At 38.2% G+C, this 17,816-nt stretch overlaps 3 protein-coding genes across 7 annotated transcripts; 1 reads left to right on the top strand and 2 right to left on the bottom strand.

The window, feature by feature from the left end:
* Positions 1 to 344: 344 nt before the first annotated feature.
* On the bottom strand, positions 345 to 5,243 carry LOC140760502 (protein ROLLING AND ERECT LEAF 2-like). 4 transcript variants are annotated; one of them, XM_073097486.1, is made up of 5 exons: positions 5,101 to 5,243; positions 2,548 to 3,698; positions 2,251 to 2,459; positions 1,947 to 2,170; positions 345 to 1,183 (listed from the first exon to the last, which is right to left on the bottom strand). In XM_073097486.1, exons 2-5 carry the CDS (start codon positions 3,656 to 3,658, stop codon positions 619 to 621), a joined length of 2,109 nt encoding a protein of 702 aa, XP_072953587.1. In that variant the 5' UTR covers positions 3,659 to 3,698; positions 5,101 to 5,243; the 3' UTR covers positions 345 to 618. The 4 variants fall into 4 exon arrangements, with proteins under 4 accessions (XP_072953587.1, XP_072953584.1, XP_072953586.1 ...); XM_073097483.1 differs by lacking the exon at positions 5,101 to 5,243 and adding an exon at positions 4,955 to 5,091; XM_073097485.1 differs by lacking the exon at positions 5,101 to 5,243 and adding an exon at positions 4,693 to 4,879.
* Positions 5,244 to 6,852: 1,609 nt separating this feature from the next.
* Positions 6,853 to 13,286, bottom strand: LOC140760301 (uncharacterized). Of its 2 annotated transcripts, XR_012104353.1 has the most exons (5): positions 12,453 to 13,286; positions 11,619 to 12,035; positions 8,734 to 8,927; positions 7,492 to 8,270; positions 6,853 to 7,141 (listed from the first exon to the last, which is right to left on the bottom strand). XR_012104353.1 is itself a non-coding variant. In XM_073097207.1 (4 exons), the coding sequence occupies exons 1-4, from the start codon at positions 12,892 to 12,894 to the stop codon at positions 8,025 to 8,027; spliced, it is 1,299 nt and encodes a 432-aa protein (XP_072953308.1). In that variant the 5' UTR covers positions 12,895 to 13,286; the 3' UTR covers positions 7,479 to 8,024. The 2 variants fall into 2 exon arrangements, 1 of the variants encoding a protein (XP_072953308.1); XM_073097207.1 differs by lacking the exon at positions 6,853 to 7,141 and having other exon boundaries at positions 7,479 to 8,270.
* A 637-nt stretch (positions 13,287 to 13,923) lies between these two features.
* LOC140760380 (putative pentatricopeptide repeat-containing protein At3g23330) lies at positions 13,924 to 17,256 on the top strand. The gene is made up of 3 exons (XM_073097314.1): positions 13,924 to 14,008; positions 14,950 to 15,059; positions 16,732 to 17,256. The coding sequence occupies exons 1-3, from the start codon at positions 13,924 to 13,926 to the stop codon at positions 17,254 to 17,256; spliced, it is 720 nt and encodes a 239-aa protein (XP_072953415.1).
* The last annotated feature ends 560 nt before the right edge of the window (positions 17,257 to 17,816 follow it).

Raw genomic sequence — 17,816 nt, 5'->3', positions numbered from 1 at the left:
TCTCTATTCTCCCTATAAACTCTATTCCTTATCCATGAATAACTTTTGTTGAATAATGACTGATATACAATCTCTATTTTTAAATAAATTTTGTTACTGATATATATATATATTTTTTAATATCCACCTCATCAATTTATTTTTATATCAAAATTAAACCGCATTTATCATAAATTTATAGAAAGTAAAAAAAAAATTAATCTTTTTCTTTTTTATATTACTACAAAAGTAAAGTAACTAGCAGTATATTCCTTTTCCAGGGACAAGTGAGTGTAGAAATAATTATTTCTAGAATAAAAATTTTATTTGGATAACAAATATAAATACCTGTTCTAGCCTTGCTCTTGTTCCTAAAGTGTGATCGAGTCTATCAGTGTAGCACATACAAAATAAGACTTACTAATCACTGTCAACAACCACCACCAAAGTAACCAACTAACTTACCTTGCTGCTGATTCTGTTACATTGCAACAATATCCTAATTATAAACAACCCAAAAAACAAGATCATTAATTTGCCAATTACCAAAACACCACCACCACCACCACCACCACCACCACTCCTAATCCTATTTTAAGTACAAAATTCCCACCGCAAACCCCCAACCCAATTACAAAATTACGATTCTGCCCCTCCATCACCGCGGCGGCTCTTCACCAATTCGTCATACCCCTCGGCCGAGTTGGCCGCAAACTCGGCGAGCGAGCTCACCGCCACCGACATACCTGCGACTAGAACCCTAGCTGCCATCACAGCGTCCACCTCTGCAATAGTCTCTGCTGGATCCTCGCCGCCACAGGCCGAGCCGATCCCAGCGGCAAAGAGGTCAAGGCCGTCCATCACGCGCGCCTCACTCACCGAGTCAAGGAGGCGCGACCACTCTGCACATGTTGCAAATGCCGGGGGTGCACCGCCTACTGGTGAGGCAGAGCCACCGCCACCGGAGCATCGACGAGCCCAACCGGCGAGGGCGCGAGCGTAGGAGCGTTGCGCGGAGAGGGACACAGCGAGGGCCGCACGCCAACCGCGTAGGGCCGACTCGAGGGCGGCGGCAGAGTACGGGGACACAGGCTGTGCCGTCGCATCGAAGGACGACGAAGAGAAGACTAGGGTTTTGGCGTCATCTATCGTGCGCTTCTGGATCCGATGACATTCTGCCATTGTTCGCCACATCCTTGCTAACCTGCACTTTTAGGGAAGAACAAGTTAGCAGACCTCTAATCTTTATGTGAACCATTGTGAATCTCAAAACTATCCTTGATTTAGTTTGTAAAATTAAGAAAATAATAATACCATATTGAAATCATTCCAATTTCTATTGTTTTTCCAAATAGCAGTTAAAAAGGAGGGGTTATATACCTCTTCAAAGTTCCTCATCTATGTGTATGCCTTTTAAATTTTCACATTTGCTTGTGCAAAATTCATGATGTAACATCTATAAATTAAAATATACTTTTGGCATCCATAAACTAAAATTAAAAATTCTAAAGGGTTTTTGAGGGATGTGAGAGCTAATATCAATCTTTCAAAGGGTATAAGCACGCAAATAAGATATTTTATAAGGAAACAAATTAAACTACAACATTCTACACATTGCCCTAAAAGTATCTTGGGTTGTCTAATCATCCTAACAATAAATATGATGATTAGTTGAAGGTACCAAGTTTCCTGATTAAACAAAAGATCATGAGATTGCTAAATATGTTGTTCTGATTGTAAGACTTGTGCAGCCTACCAAGTTACTCTTGCATGTCTTGTAGATTACAACAACAAAAATAAAGTAGCTGGATTTTACTTTTTACCTACTCAGAAACAAGTAGGTTGTCGAAAAAAATAGATGAAATCTTCTGTGGATTTAAGATGGTTAATCTTGTCCTTCTCTATAATTGTAGTTAAATCAGTCTAAATTAAGTGCCAAATAGAAAGCAGATGAATTTGGTGCATACCCTTGTATCAATTCCATGAGTTGTGGATGCAACTCCTCATCCCTTAGAATCTCGATTCGTTTCGAGACAGATTGCACTGAGTGTATGGAGACTTTTAACCGAGTATGCAGATCTCTTATCGCTGTTCTTGTTTTATCAAGAGCATAGGGTTCCTCACCATTCACATCTTGGCTCCTCAGTTGCATCAATTTCTTCTCGTATGCTATTCTAATTCGCTCTCCAGCCTAGAAAGGACATCATCAGGTTAAATTCCATGGAAATATCATCTTTACAACACTTTTTAATTATTTACTACACTTTTTACCTTAACTTCCTCATATAACTTCTTCTCCCATGCATATAGTCGATCCAATGTTGACTGGTGGCTTCCAGATAACATGCAAGAGTCCTCAGAGTAATCACTGCTGCTCTCATAGCCTTCGTCTCTTGAGCTAGAAGAACTGTGGAAGAACCTAGAAGACAATGAGCGTGACGATGCAGAGCGGAGCATCGCAACCGGGTTCAACATCTTGACTGCAGTGTATGAATTCAGAACATGTTGATTAGTTCTATAAAGCAAAAAAATATGAGGAGACATGCAACAATGGATTCGTGACAATACCAGCAAGTTCGTTAGAAGTCGAAGAATATTGAGCTCTACTTGCCTCCAACATCACAGAAACCTCATGGGCACACTCACAGATCCTCGTAAATTGGTCATCGATGTCCTTCATAACTTCTGTCATACTAGTAAGCTTTCGATTTAGATATGCAGTAAAACCCGGTGTTTCTTCTCCACCTTCTTTGTTTCCCACTACATTCTTCTCTTTCTTAACCTCAAGTACTGCAGCAGCATTGTGTGGCTGTGACAATACTTCAACACTATTTGCACTTATAGATTGAAACTCTTTAGCTTCTTGCATTGTATTAGTTTCCAAGGTCACCTTGGAAGGACCTTCATCAGTATTACTTGCTCTAGTGGTGGTCCTTGCTTCGAATTTGGATCCGTCATTCCTGATATCTGCATTGATGTAATCTTCTTCTTCTTCTTGGCTTCCTTCCTCTTCCAGATCTGGAATCCCTTCTTCTTCTCTTACTTGCCTTAGCCCCGCTATGTCATCGTCGTTTATCATCCTATCAAAGCTCCTTCTATAGGGGTATCCATAATTATCCAGAGAGGAAAATGGGTTCCAGAAGAAGTCCCACTGTGAATTTTGAGGTGAAGGTGGTGGATAGTTCGGTCTATCATAAGGCGTGGAGAAGGTTGGCATGCTTGCTGGAGAAGCCTGCGTGGCAAAAAACCCATCAATTCCGTAATGGTCCGCGGAGTAATAAGAATCAATTCGCACAGTTTCTGTTGGTTGAGGCCATTCCTCTACAGAAACTGATGGACTGGGGCCTGATCTCAAGTACTTTGCAACATGAATAGTTCTTCTCTCAAACTGGTCAGGTGTCGGCGAAAAGGATTTCAGAGGAATGCCAAGGATTTCGGGGCTCAATCTTTTTGCCGGAGTGTAAGGGCTGGAATATGAATCCAAGAGGAAGTCATGCTGTTCATCTCCGCCCACAAATTTCCGAAGGGCCATGGAGACTCGCCTTAAAGATTGAATGTAAGCTACATGCCCTGAAGCAAAGCGAATTCTCTGCTCAATAGCCTGTTTGATAAAATTTCTTCTATCCCTGCAGAGTTGGACAACCTCCTCATCTTCTAGCCTTGAGGCAGAACATCCCATCTTTCCAGACCTCTAAGAATGCTTCATGCTTGGAAAAGGCCTACACCCAGAGGTAAACAGAAACAGGTGATGCAGCCAAGGAGACCTTTTTTGCACAGAAAAATAAACTGACAAACTCAAATTGAGTTAGAACTGAAAGAAGAAGAAGAAAAAAAAAAGGTTTAATGTTCTGATTTAGAAGAAGAATGAGGGAACTTCAATTAAATTCGACAACAACTACTGCAGAAAGTGGATATCTTCTATTTATGCTGAAATGTTGAGTAAATCAGTAGGGTAAAAAAGTATATGAACATTACAAACAAACACTAGAGGAAAAGAAAAAGGGGAGTAGAACTCCATCACTCTGGATCATTTAGGATCATGATGCAAGAAGAAGAAAAAAAAAATTGACTTCAAAGGGACTACATCAGATATCAGTACAACAAGATGTTGACAGAAATATCACCAAACTAAAATCATCTCAAAGAAATGTCTAAATGACACCAAGAGAAGAACACACATCAATGACAAGAAGAAAAAGAAACAACCAAGGATGAAGCATTTGGTATGCCCAAAAGAAGTTTTTTTTTTCTCAAAAAAAAAAAAAAAAAAATCACCACATCTGCTGAAGATCACACATGAGGTTAACTGTTCATACATCTAACTATGCTAAAATAAATGGGGAGAAATCTCTACTGACCTCTTACATAAAAAGAGATTGTAGAGGTTTAACACAAGCCAAAAGGCAGCAAAAACCAAGAAGTCTAGTGTGGAATGAAAAGCAAGTAGGCGATAAAAGATGCTCCTTTGTGAAGACAAGACCACTTTATTCCATCAACGAACTATCTTTACTTCAAAATTGGAAATAATAATTAAAAAAAAATAAAAAGGAAAGAGGAATGTATGACCTCCTCACTGGATTGGACCCAAAAAAAAAAACACAATTTATTTCTTGATTCTCTACAGAAAATATGAAGAAAAAGAAAAGGTTAAAAAGAAAATATAGGATTCAACCACTGAAATGAGGTAGAAAGGACAAAGCTTTAAAAACCCACAAGCAGGAAGACATTGGAATGCTGAACTGCACTGTTGCTTTCTATCTTTAAATCAGAAGAAAGGAGATGGTCAAATTCTGGAAGAGTAAAAAGCCCATCACATGAAATGGGAATTTATTAACTCCCAAACTTCTTCCACCTCTCTAATATAGAGTGTGATACTTCCAAAAGTCCAAGAGTAAAAACAAAAAACCCAACATTTTTTAGCCAAATTTCTAACTTTTTGAGCAAGAATGAGATTAAAAAAAAAAGGAAAACCTACCTATTTCCCCCCCTTCTTCGACCACCTATGGGAGGAAAAAGAACAAAAAAACCTCTCGATCAAAGAGAAAGAGATGGCCAACGGTCAAGTGGAGGAGGAGGAGGAGATAAAAAAGGAAAAAATAAACAGAGCAGGAGTACCCCCACCTGAGAATGTATGACTCCGAGCTGGAGTAAAATACCAAGAATACCCCTCCTGCGGCTCGTACTCATCCCATCAGATGGACGAGATGGCCTTTGACATCCCAACGATGTGATCCCGGCCGTCGGTTTCGTGCACAGGAGAAGGCGCCGTACGAGATTACCATTCTTCTCGGAGGTTATTTGCAATTCGACTCCTGTAGTTCTCTGGGTTTATAGACAACAGACACAGTCGTTATTCTTTCCTCTCTTCTCTACGACTTACGAGGCACCAGATGTGGGGTTATTTGTAAATTTAAAAACTCCCAGGTACTTATTTGCAAAACACCTTTTCTTTTGTCCTTTTTTATAATATATAGAAAGGACGAGGGGATAAATGCTTTTACTCGGGGGGGAGTTTACGGTTAGCAGTGGTTTTCCAGACAATTAAAGGAGCCTAGTTTTGTCCTCCACTCAACCTTTATTCCTATCCCCAATCTACCCCTCGCCTTTGCCTCCTAATTACGAAAGCGGACGTGCGCCAGGGCTTACTCTAACCGGGGTAAAATCGGAACTACCGTCTGAAGACTTTAAATGAAATCTAAAGCACTATTGGTGCCGTTATAGGACGCCGTTCCGGGAGAGATTTGGGGGGATTTCGTTGACTTAATTATTTTTTAAAATATATATATATATATATATATATTTCTCATTTTTAAAAGTCAAATTAATTTTAAAAATCAAATTGTACTCTAATAAAGTTTTATTATCATAATTATTACTCTGATAAGATAGAATTTTAATAAGTAATATTTATATTTTAAAATGAGAGTGTTATCATCGAACATCATTATTTATTTTAAGTACATTTTAAAATTCTATATAAAAAAATTAATTCCTAAAATGAAGGAATATTTTATGGGTAAAAAAAATTGAAATTTTGATGGAAAGAATGTCAACTATTTACATTAGAACAATAAATAAAATTAAAATTAAGATTAAGAAGAAGAATTAAATGTGAGAGTATTCTAGTCTTGGTACACGTGGCAATGGTGGCATTTAATATGGAAGGATAATTGTGAGTGAGAGGAAGAGGAGGCATATCAGGCATGGGAGTTTTCAAAAGGGAAAGTGGAAATTTTAGTCGGCCGTTAAAGAAAGCAAAAGGAATAAAGACTCTCGGGCCCACATGAAAGCATCCCCTTCCCCCTTCCCCCTTCCTTCCTTCCTTGATGGCTTGCCTTTTGTAACACACCCTCTTCCCACAGATATTTACTAAAACACCCCCACCTACACCCAACTAGATTTTGGGCCTTAAATGTTGATTAGTGAGCTAAAGAAGTATTAGTCAACACACAACATAGGGTTTATAACTAGTGATCTATGAAAAAGGTGCTCATTACAGAGTTTTCTTTTACCAAACTAGCCCTAGCCCTGTTTTAATTTCTTTCTCTCTTTTTAACCAAAAATAAACAATGATCAGTTAGATATTTTTTATGTATATAAATCATTTTAACTTAATTTTTCAACAGTTTGAAGAAAGAATTATCTGAATGGATTAAGACCCATTTAGTAATATATTTGAGAGACAGTGGATTTTAATAAAATTATAAAAAAAATAAAAAAGAAGTCTAGTTTGGTCAAAAGCTCAGTTGTTTCACTCTTATTATATAAGGAAAAGAAAAAGAGAAATCAAGGATGAAATAGTTGATTAGATGATAATAAATGGTTGGGGAGATGGTAAAGAGTAAAAAATTAATTAACTAATTAATAAGAGGGCTAATGTCTAAATAGGCAATAGTTGAAAGTCTAGGTGTAATTAACCCTGAATGTAGATAAGCATAGGATCCCCACTATCCAGATCTGCACTGTTCTCAGGTAGTGCACAGACAATATATAGTTTTGTCTTGGTAGTAGTAACTTGCAGCTCTCAGAAGGATCCATAGTAATAACAATGTCTTGTTCTAAGGTTGCAAGAAGAATCTCAATTTGTTTGTTATATCAAATGACAGCAATGCACAGCCAAATCTGTTTCAGAAGTAGAAGGCCCACATAGATCTGCATACAGCTAATGCAAGAAATGCAAGTTACCACATAAAAACATGTCAATATGGCGAAAAACTATACAGCGAAAATAATCAGGATCATTTATATAACTAGCAAGTGGTGCATGTCATCAATCCAGAGCATGTGAGAGAGAGAGAGAGATCCAAATGATTCTGCAAAGCAAATAGTTCAATCTGTCTGTGATGCAGAAGGCAATTAAGTAATGCATGACTTGAAACAAAAAGAAGAGTAAGTAATGCATGCTCTGATGAGTTGCTTTGGCATTATCTCTCAGGAGGGGGGGGGGGGGGGCCAAAGGTAAAATAGTGACAGGTGAACAAGAGCTCTGGAGTGAAAATTACATCATGATACCTGGGATCAGATCATCTTCAAAATGCTTAAAGGTGCTTGTTTTGTATCTTTTTGCGCATCCCAAGGCCTGCAAACTGGTTGGAATATCCATAGGTGCATCAGAATAGCATATATAATACTATGACAATACCTTGATTTTGGTAAAAGTAATCTTGAGATTTGGGAGTAAGAGATCACAACACAGTTTTGTGGAAGACAAGAAGAGCACGGTCCCCATCTTGCCTTATTAGGAAAGCAAGTAGGATCTACATGCATGGAGCTTTGAATTTATATATCATATCATTGTTTCTGCCGTTCCATATTTAGATAATGCAAGAAGATCAGAACCATGTTCAAGGCATTAATAAAACTTACAGGAACCAGCCAACAAAACTTACAGGATCTTTAGTTTGCTAGGGTGGCTCTGCAAGGTTTACTGCAGGCGAGATGTTTCTACCTTTTAACCATTTACACAAGACATACAACAAACTAGTAGGTTCACAATATGGCATACCTGGAAGGGCACAAAAAAGGAAAATTTAAGGCATACCACATCAACAAGGGAAAAGGATTGGAGAACCGTCCCTGCGCAGCTTGTTATCAGAGAGATCTAGCTTACTCATCTTCTCTTCACACCATAACAGTTGTTCCTTACCAAGTTTGGACATCCTCAGAACTCTTGATATGACTTTGATGTCAATGAGACCAAATAGCAGCTCCACTTCCTCTGCTGTTGTTGGCCAGGTTTTCTTTTTCCATGCTTTCTTCTTCTTAGAAAGCTCTTTCACTTTCATCTCCTTCTGCAGAGAGAAAGGTTTGTTAAGTTCTAATGTTTGCAAAAGCTAGTTATTTACCATCAGAACTAACAACAAAGTTGATATTCTTTTGGAAATTAAGAAGATATAAAGCGGCAGACAAGTTGTGACATCTACTAATTGCTGAAAAATATTAAATTTAGTCACATTCTCGTGCTTTGTTTCTTAAAACTTAGCTGTTTCTACGATCAAAGAGTTAATAATGTACCAGGCCAGTCTAGCCTCAAGTTCTGCAGAATATGAATTGCCAGTATTACTCCTCTCCTTTTAAAATAGGATCCCACAGAAGGGTATAGAAAACATTAGTGTTCAGATGCCGCCATTAGTTTCTTTTGAATCAAAAGAAAGAAGAAAAGCACTGCAAAATACTTTTTTTCCCCCTCTTCAATACACCACAAGATTCATTAGGAGTACAATTAATTCGATCAATTACAAGGTGAGAATATACCTTGTCGAGAGAGGCTTGAACCTGTTGAATGGAGCTTCCAGTATAGTTATGACCCCCAGGTGAAGCACCAGTTTTTTTCTTCTCCATTTTCAGAAAAAGGTGGAAAGTTAGAATTGAATCCTCGATTACTTTTATGAGGTCCGAGGCTAGAATTGCCGTTTCCATGCCATCTTCCACATTTTTTGGATCTGAACCTGAGCATATCCAGCAGACAACTATAAAATTAACAGAGTAATTCAAGGGAAAGAATGCTGGACATTCTGGCCTTGAGAAAGAAAAAGTCCCTTAATCTGGTTAACAAGATGATCACACAGAGGAGTAGACATTTATATGGTACAAAAGGAGTAAGCTCTAAGCACCAAAAAATAATGTACAGGATTAGTTTTTCACAATTATGTATAAAATTTACACATATGAAAGCAATCAATAGAAGAATCTGACCAATTTTTTCAGTTAAACTAGAGGATGGTACTAACATCAGCACATAAAGGGTCTTGGAAATTTACAAACATTCACAGGAGAGCATTCACACCCAACAACTACAGCGACATGTAAATTATCTCTCTCCAAAATAATTTCAGTACTGAAGAATCAAACTGGACAACCGAATGTTCAGCAATTAGAGAGCACACTTTACATAGACAAAATTACAATGAACTTTCACATAAATAACCAATGGGCAATATTATATAATCAGATGATTAGCTTGAATATCCAATAGGAGTTGGCCAGATTATGTAACTATAATAAGATGATTATCTTGAACATTTAATAGGAGTCAGTCAGATTATGTACCTTTACACTTTAGGAGTAGATGCCAAAAATCATTCAATATTAGATAAAAGAATGAATTGGACATGATAAGAGCCAGGCCTAGCAAACTTCCAAAGATTGTAGAAAATCATTCCGCTAAATGTTTTGAATGATCAACCATTGTAAATGAATAACTAGAAGAACTAGAATTATCTCAACACTTCTTAGTTATTCACTCCTCAAAGAATTGAAAGCAAATAACAGGATTAAAAATAATGTCAAGGAAAAGTGCAGCAACAGAATGCAGTTGCCACCTACATTTTGATGTTTACTTCGTCCTGGAACTTATTTTAAAGTTGGCACATGCTTAGTTTTTGTCTTAGAAAGAAGAAGATGATATATGCTAATCTTTTGTCTTAGAAATGAGAAGTTGTTATATGCTATAAGCTTTTGTCTTAGAAAGGAGAAGTTGGTTGTTTACTGTAATCAAATAAATATTTTTTGTTCATATTGATTTGATTAATATGTCTATTACCTTTTATAGTTGTGTATGAAAGGGTGTAGCTGAAAGCCAAGAAAAAAGGGTACGACGTAAAACAAACCAAGAACCAAAGCAGGGCTGCACAAGATTTACTGTTAAGTATGCCTACAGTTTTATTTTGGAAGGCGGCACTGAGGGTCTCCCGAATATTGATAAGAAGGAGAATATGATTTGGGGTCTGCCTGTTGCTCCTCATATAAAAATAAATTTCATGGAAGCTCCTCTTAGATAAACTTCCTACCAAAGAGCCAAGTGACATCTGTGGTAAGGAAGATATTCATCATATTTTTATGTATTGTTTGTTTGCTAAACAGATGTGGGATTTGAACATGACTGTTCTGGGTACTCGATTGAATTTTGATGATATTGGGTTAAGAATGGATGTCTAAGAGAGGATTTGGATTTATCAAAGGAGAAAAGAAAGTTTATTTTATATGTAATTACTAACACCTTTTGGCAAATATGGAAAAATCGGAACAACAGGTGTTTTAAAGACTCAAGAGCTTCAGTTCATCAAGTCTGAAGGGTAATTGTCGCAAATATTTTAGATCAAGTCAATGTGTATTTATAGTAATTTTATAAAAACATAAAACGTATTTTTTCAATCTTTTTCTTCACTTTATATCACATCAAAAGTAATTATTACACTCTTATTCTAAAGTTATCATAAGAATAGCTATTCTAAAATAAAGACCTCATTTTAAAAACAATAAGCAGGAATACATATTCTAGAATTAATCTTATTCCTAAAACAAATAAGGCCTTAGTTTACATATAGTAGACATATCTAAACTTTACACACTAGACAAATAAGGACAAAAACTCAAAAAGTACTGAAGTGTGCACAAACAGTTCTGTTTTGGCATATCAAGCTTGTGGATATGCTTATCCCTTTCCACGAGCATGCATGCACAGGAAATAAAAACAAAGATGCAAAAACAAGCTAAATAAACAAAGATCATGACTTAGTAGCATATAGATTTCACGTGCTGAATCAGGGATCTCTCACTATACATACACCTCCTTATATGGATTAAGATATAAATTAATGATGAGAACAGTTAGTTAAAGTTTTACATAAACCAAAGTACAAAGAACAAATCCGGGTAATTTGAAAATGTCCACTAGAATCTATAGAGGGTGAACATCACCATAAGTGAATATGGCACAATCAAAAGAATAGAACAGATATGCAAATATCAGCATTCAGATAACACATGCAATGAGGGCTCCTTATCCTTTGAGATAACCAAAAAAATTTATGGCTTCTGTTGCTAATATTTTGCAACTAATTTCATGCTATCCACTGGCATAAGTGAGGTTGGTTCAAATTTTGCATGGTCACGGATCCCTTGTACAAGGTATGGACTATGGAGGTAATATCTGATGCCATTTCTATGATATAATGGTTCCCAGCAATTAAAAGAACCATTCGTCAAAGACACTGGAGCTGCTAATCGAATGTCGAGAAGATGGTTGAGATGCCACTACAATTTCAAGTTGAAATTGGTTTTTTCGCCACAAAAGATTTGCATCATTCAAAAGCTAACCAAATAGTAGCAGAAACATCAAGTACAGATATAATAGATACCTTGAAAGTTTGGAACCTGAAGCAACTTGGACAGATAACTCCGTGCATGAGCATAAATCTCCACCCTGGAGCCACGTTCGAATGGCTCATTTTCGCTAAACCTCTGCAAAAGAACCTGAAACTGCTGAAATGACTGAGCAACAAGGCTGTAGGATGTAGAATTTTCAGGCTGAGATGAAATTTTCTGGCTCAGCTGCATGTACTGGCAATGGAGAGCCTCCCAACTTAACGAAACTTGCGCAACATACGCAGTCTCAAGAGCTTGGTAGGGGTCGTTCTCTTGTTGCTGCTGCTGCTGCTGCAGATGCTCACAGTCCTCTCGAAATAAATCTCGCCTCTTGAAAGAGAGACTACGGAGCGTTGACGACAGCTTCTTAGATAAGGATCTTGCTGAACCTTTAGATTTGTTCCAAGAATCTGCAGCATAATATGATGCCACTAATCATTATCAAACAGAGAAGAAGCAAGTGAAGCAGTTGGTTAACAGCATCGCTGCTTTAGAACAGAGCAATCATGCAACTTGTCCAATGTGTTACAAAATGCAAAAGAGCATGCTAGATTTGTTCCAAGATTTTGCAACATAATGTGATGCCATTAATCATTGGCAAACAGGGAAGAAGTAAGAGAAGTATTTGGCGAACAAGATCGCTGCTTTAGAACAGAACAATAATGCTAATTGTCCAATGTGTTTCAAAATGCAAAAGGACATACTACATTTATGTTAAAAACCGACAAACCTAATGCAATAATATGTACTGCTGCAAGAATCCAAGGTAAAAAATGCAAACTTTGGAAAGCTTTTGAAGAATATATATTATCAAAGAAGAGCCTTACCAGCTTCTTGCAACACTTGTGCCATCATCTTATCAAAGAAGAGCATCCGTTCGGTGTACTTATCGTACAATGTATCAAATCCACACCACGGATAGCCATCGACGACCTCCGATTCCCTCCATTCGCTCGAGCTGCTCTCCTCTTCCTCTTCCTCTTCCTCCTCTTCGGGGTAGCCTTCCTCGGGAATAAGGACCATGAAGCTGTTCTTCCTGAGCTCTTTTAGCCTCCTCTTCACCTCGTTGGTGATGAAGTCGTCGTCGTCGTCGTCTTCCAATTCTTCTTTTTCTTCTTCTTCTTCCACCTCCATTGTTGCTTTCGGCGCCGGGTCCAAGATTTCATATTTCGTCACCTGGGAGGCTGCGTGAGTGCTTCCGACATCTGGGTCTTCTTCGCTTTCCTTCTTCCGAGCTCTTCCGAACCTTCTTACCGTGAAAAATTCCATTTTTCGCCTCTTTCAAGATCCAAGGGCGAGATCGGAGGCCAAATCCGAACTATGAGATAGAAACCAGCTCAAAATGGCCCAGAGAGAACTAAGGAAACACTAGAAACGGGCAATGTGGATCGATCAAAGACGTACTCCGATGATTAAGAAGCTCCATCGGAGACCTTGCCTTGGGAAAGCACCAAAGAACGTCACTGCTCCAGTAGAGTAGTATAAATGGCTATAATTAGAGTTAGTGCTAGGGTCAGGGTTAGGTTTGGGAATGGGAGTGGCGACGAAGGAGGCGAGGAATTGGGGGGGGCATCCCGACGATAGAAACCCGAGGAATGCACCAAATAGGACCCGACATTTCTCGATTTTGTACTTTGTAGGGTTTACAACGCGATTAGAAGCAGAAACACTCGCGAAGGCCCGAGTAATCGCGGGGGGTCCGAAGCACGAGGCGGGCGTGGGAAATCGCGCGGGAGGTACGTTTTGCGTCGCAGAGGACGAAGAGGAGAGAGAGAGATGAATACTGTCAGAGAGAAGTCACGTCCGGGGACAAGTGGGTCCCACCTACTCATTTTACCAAATTAACCTTCGGATTGTTACTCATTTTCGAGGATACGTATAAATGGATTTATCAGGATAATTCTCATTTTGTCGCAATTAAGTAAAAAATAATAATGTGAGTTTTAGTTAGGAGATCTTAATGTGAGGCGGGCTAGGATTTTGATGAGTTTCTTCAACCTAACAAAGGGCTGAATATTATTTGCGGAGCCCAGCATTCGATCCATATGCACGGTCTAGGCCGGCTAGGGCTTGGGCGCATCGTAGACTAGCGGAGCGTATTTCAAAGCAGTGGGGGTTGGCCAAATGGAAAGGGATAAATCTTAGCCAATGTCCAAAGGGATGGAAAGAATTAATGATGGAGATGTGTAAGGGTTAGACACAGTTGGTGATTTGGCTGAGAGTTGATGATGGCTACAACTTGAGTAGAAAATAAATGTTGCGATTTTGGGTTGAAAGTGAGGTATGACAACTAGGGCGATGGCCGGTCAACTAGGCGGTGGTGATGGTGGTAGGTTGGAGGCCGAGTTGAGTGGTGGAGATGGGCTCGACAAGGGTGGTGGAGGTGGTTGTTAGCGAATGGTTGGTGATATTATTAGTAAAGATAAGAGTCATATCGGGGTTGGGATGCTAGGGTAAAGAAGGAAAATGTTAAAGATGAATAAACGGCGGAGGAAGATAAGTTCGATAATCAAAACATACCGTATGGTCAATAGTAATGGCAACGGCTGAGGATTGGCACGATGACTATCCTCCAAGCTCTGCCCAACTAATAAGCTTTTCCACAAAGGTTAGCTCCTACCTGTCTAGCTCTCTCCGAGGATCTACATGGTCCTGATAAAGTAGCATTACAGTATTAGGCCATCATGGCTGAGCTTCCTTTAGGTTGTCATATCAAAAGATAAATCTCTCATATCACGATCTTTTTGCAAGGAGTTTGCCAAAGGCTTTCTCATTTGTCGGGGAAACTCCGTATATTTCTCTTCTCCTTTCTCTATTTGGATGATTGCCACTTGTGTGAATTTTTTTGCTGTGGGTCAACACCCAATTTCAAAAAGAGAAGTAGATGATATCAAATAATTAATATCCAAAACGCATATACAAACCTTAAATTCCTCTAACTACAAACATGCAAAATATACACTGTTTACATTAGTTATCTCTGCCAAACATCGGTGGTGATCCTTGCCGCAACCGAGGTAGTTGTTGTCGTCCTTGTTGAATCGAACAACTCGGACTGTGCTACAATGGTCCTTCAATATGCTCGCCGATGCGACAGATTTACCCAATCAAACCCTCCCCCCTGAAAGGATCTTAGAACAAGTTTTGCACAACATGATCTTGAGATCAAGAGACCCATCTTAAGAAAATCCAAAAAGATTAGAGAGCAACTTGAATCCAGGGAGGGCCTACGGAAGAAAAGTAGATTATCAACCAGCTCACCTTTGAGAGCCTATTGGATCCAGGAAGCACAATGGTCATAAAGATCTCCTTGATCTGTTATAGGCTGCAGCACGATCTCTGGGATGATCAACGGCTTCTCAGGGAGAGGAGGATGTGGTGTATTCACCACACAGCATAATCCACTCGATGATGGCCTCGCCACACCACACCACGTATCTTGTTGAAGGTAGAAAGGAAGCCACTACAAGGAGTAAGATCTGGCTAGTGACAGCAATAAGAATGACCCCTCCTCTAGGTTGACCGCTCGACCTTTGTGGCTTTGCAAGATTGCAATTGAGTGATCTAACTATAAGAATGTAACACCCTGAAAAAAAAAGAGGCTCGTGCACGCGCCAAGCGCGTGTGTGCATCCCAGCCCCTGCCACCCGTCCTCTTTTCTTTCTTCTCCTTTCTTCCTTTGCCGTGCATGCCACCAACACAGCCTCCTCTATTTCTTCCCCCCATTGCACCTTCTCTCGGATTGTCGACGCCAGAGTCGACGAAGCCTCGGACCTAACCGTATGACCCCCCTCGGTAAGCCTCCCACCCCGCCGTTAATTTCAGTAGATTCCGAAGGTAGCGTAGACATAGAAATGATTAATGTATCACAAGACAATTAAAAATCTCGTCTAATTTGTCTTCTACTATGTTAAAGTATCTATCTCATCATCACTTATAAAATGATTATAATATGCATGGAGCTAGTGATTCTCCTCAATATTGACGAATAAGTTCTCATTTCAAGTCAAGTAAACATTAACTTCTTAATACTGCCACTTTTAAGAGGAAGAATAGAAGATGAAGGCATAGACGAAGAATAACCATATATAACAGAATAATTATTAATAACATTTTCAAAATAACTTTTACTAATTACAGCACGAGAACATAATCATCTTATTTATTTTTATATAAATCATTAAAAATATCAAAATAAGCAACGGGAAAGGAACATGTTCAAAATACTTATCATATTTTGTTTTTATTTTTTTGTATAACATTATGTAAGAACCGATCATCATTAAAAGTAATAAAAAGTTAGAACAATATTAACAAGTTGCGTACCTTTATAATCTAAAAGCAATATATATATATATATATATTAACTTTTATCCCATAAACTGAGACATTCAATATAAGAATTTTGGAAGATATATCCTGCAAAAGTTTACATTATACTCCCATTATTATACATGCTTTTCTTCTTATGTGTTCATTCATACAACTTTCCCTCGTTGCCTGTTCTATCATACTAGAAACTTGGCGCTTGTTTCTTGTTTGCATTTTCCTTTGAATAATTGGCAAACTAGATTTTAAAGTCAAATGAGAAGTATTTTAGGTACTTTTTTAATCAAACTATGGCCTTATTAGAAACTTAAATATTTGCTAGTTTACCTATTTCATTTCTTTTTATTTGATTTAAATTCTAATTTGATATTTTTTTCTAGTTTATCTAATTGCAAGTGAGAGCTTTCTTTGGGTTTTTTTTTTTCTGGTATGTAAGCTGGTAAGGAGTCTAGTTTGGTCAAATACTCTTGGCCCAAAACTTTGTTTTTTTCAAGTCTGATCGATCTATGAGATTGGCAGTTGTGACTCCCTCCTTTTTCTCCATCTCTTTTTGGCCATTAAATCTGCCATAGCGCAAAAATCACTTCTCCTTGGTGAATCTTTCCGTGGCCATCTGGTCAGGACTGGATTGTCATATGATACTCTTCTATGCAACCATCTTCTCAACCTTTATGCGCAGTGCCGAAGAGTTGAGTATACTCGGAAGTTGTTCGATGAAATGTGTTATAGAGACTTGGTCTCTTACTTCATCCTGATTTCTAACACTTCGCTATCTAGGAATTCCAAGCTTGCGTTGCGGTACTTTTCTCACTTACACAGAATGGTAATCAGGCCAAATCAGTTTGTGTTCTCGAGCTCGATTACGGCATGTTCAAAGTTACAGTGTCACTGACTTTGGGTGAGCAAGTGCATGCTCAAGTTTTAGTTTCCGGAATTGGATCAGACCCTTTTGTGAATGCTGCTCTTGTTGACATGTACTCCAAGAATGGTTATCTAGAGTCAGCTTTTGCAGTTTTCCGCTGTTGCTTAGTTAAGGATGTTGTCATGATTAATTCTATGGTTTCGAGCTATGTGAGCTTCGGTGCATATGAGGAAGCTGTTCAACTCTTTGTGGAAGCAATTAGGGTCTTTGATTTCAAGCCGATAAATTTTAGTTTTAGTAGCTTGATCAAAGCCTGCTCAAAGATAGGGATAAAGGTAGGGGAGCAGCTTCATGGATTCATTATGAAGACTGGTTTAGATTCCAGTTGCTTTGTTGGGACTTCTTTTCTTGACATGTACGGTAGCTTCGGAGATATCTAGGATGGACATCTATAAATGTCGGAATATGCCATACGTGCCCCCAAATAATTATTGTCATTTAATAAATATCGATAAAAACTTAAAATGATGAACGTAAGTTATGTTTAAGTGATATTACGGTAAATGCCACTAATATCAAATGAAACACTATTGTATTTTGGATATACCAATAAATGAAGAAATATGTCATATATGCCCCAAATAATTAATGACATTTAATAAATGTTGGTAGAAACTTAAAATAATGGGATTTTATAAATCACACCCTATATTTTGCCTATTTTATGATTCGCACCCTGTCTTTGGGGATTTTATAACACGACCCCTCACTTTCCCAATAATGTTTATTTAACACCCTGAGTTAACTTAACCTAACCATAATCAAACTGGGTGATACTAGAAAGAGAATATTCTGTTATAATCCACTATGTAATTTATAAAATTCCTAAATTACTCTTGGACTTACCTCTAATTTTATTCATAACATGAAGATCCTTTGTTGCTTTTTCTCAAACCATGGAGAACATCACCTAAATGCTAAGCTAATCTTAAAGCTTCTA

The sequence above is a fragment of the Typha angustifolia genome, chromosome 5 (assembly GCF_048772165.1).
Source record: "Typha angustifolia cultivar Huaian chromosome 5, ASM4877216v1, whole genome shotgun sequence".
NCBI classification, from domain to species: Eukaryota; Viridiplantae; Streptophyta; class Magnoliopsida; order Poales; family Typhaceae; genus Typha; species Typha angustifolia.
Note: the sequence above shows the minus strand (reverse complement) of the source record. Positions and strands in the feature narration are given on the sequence as shown.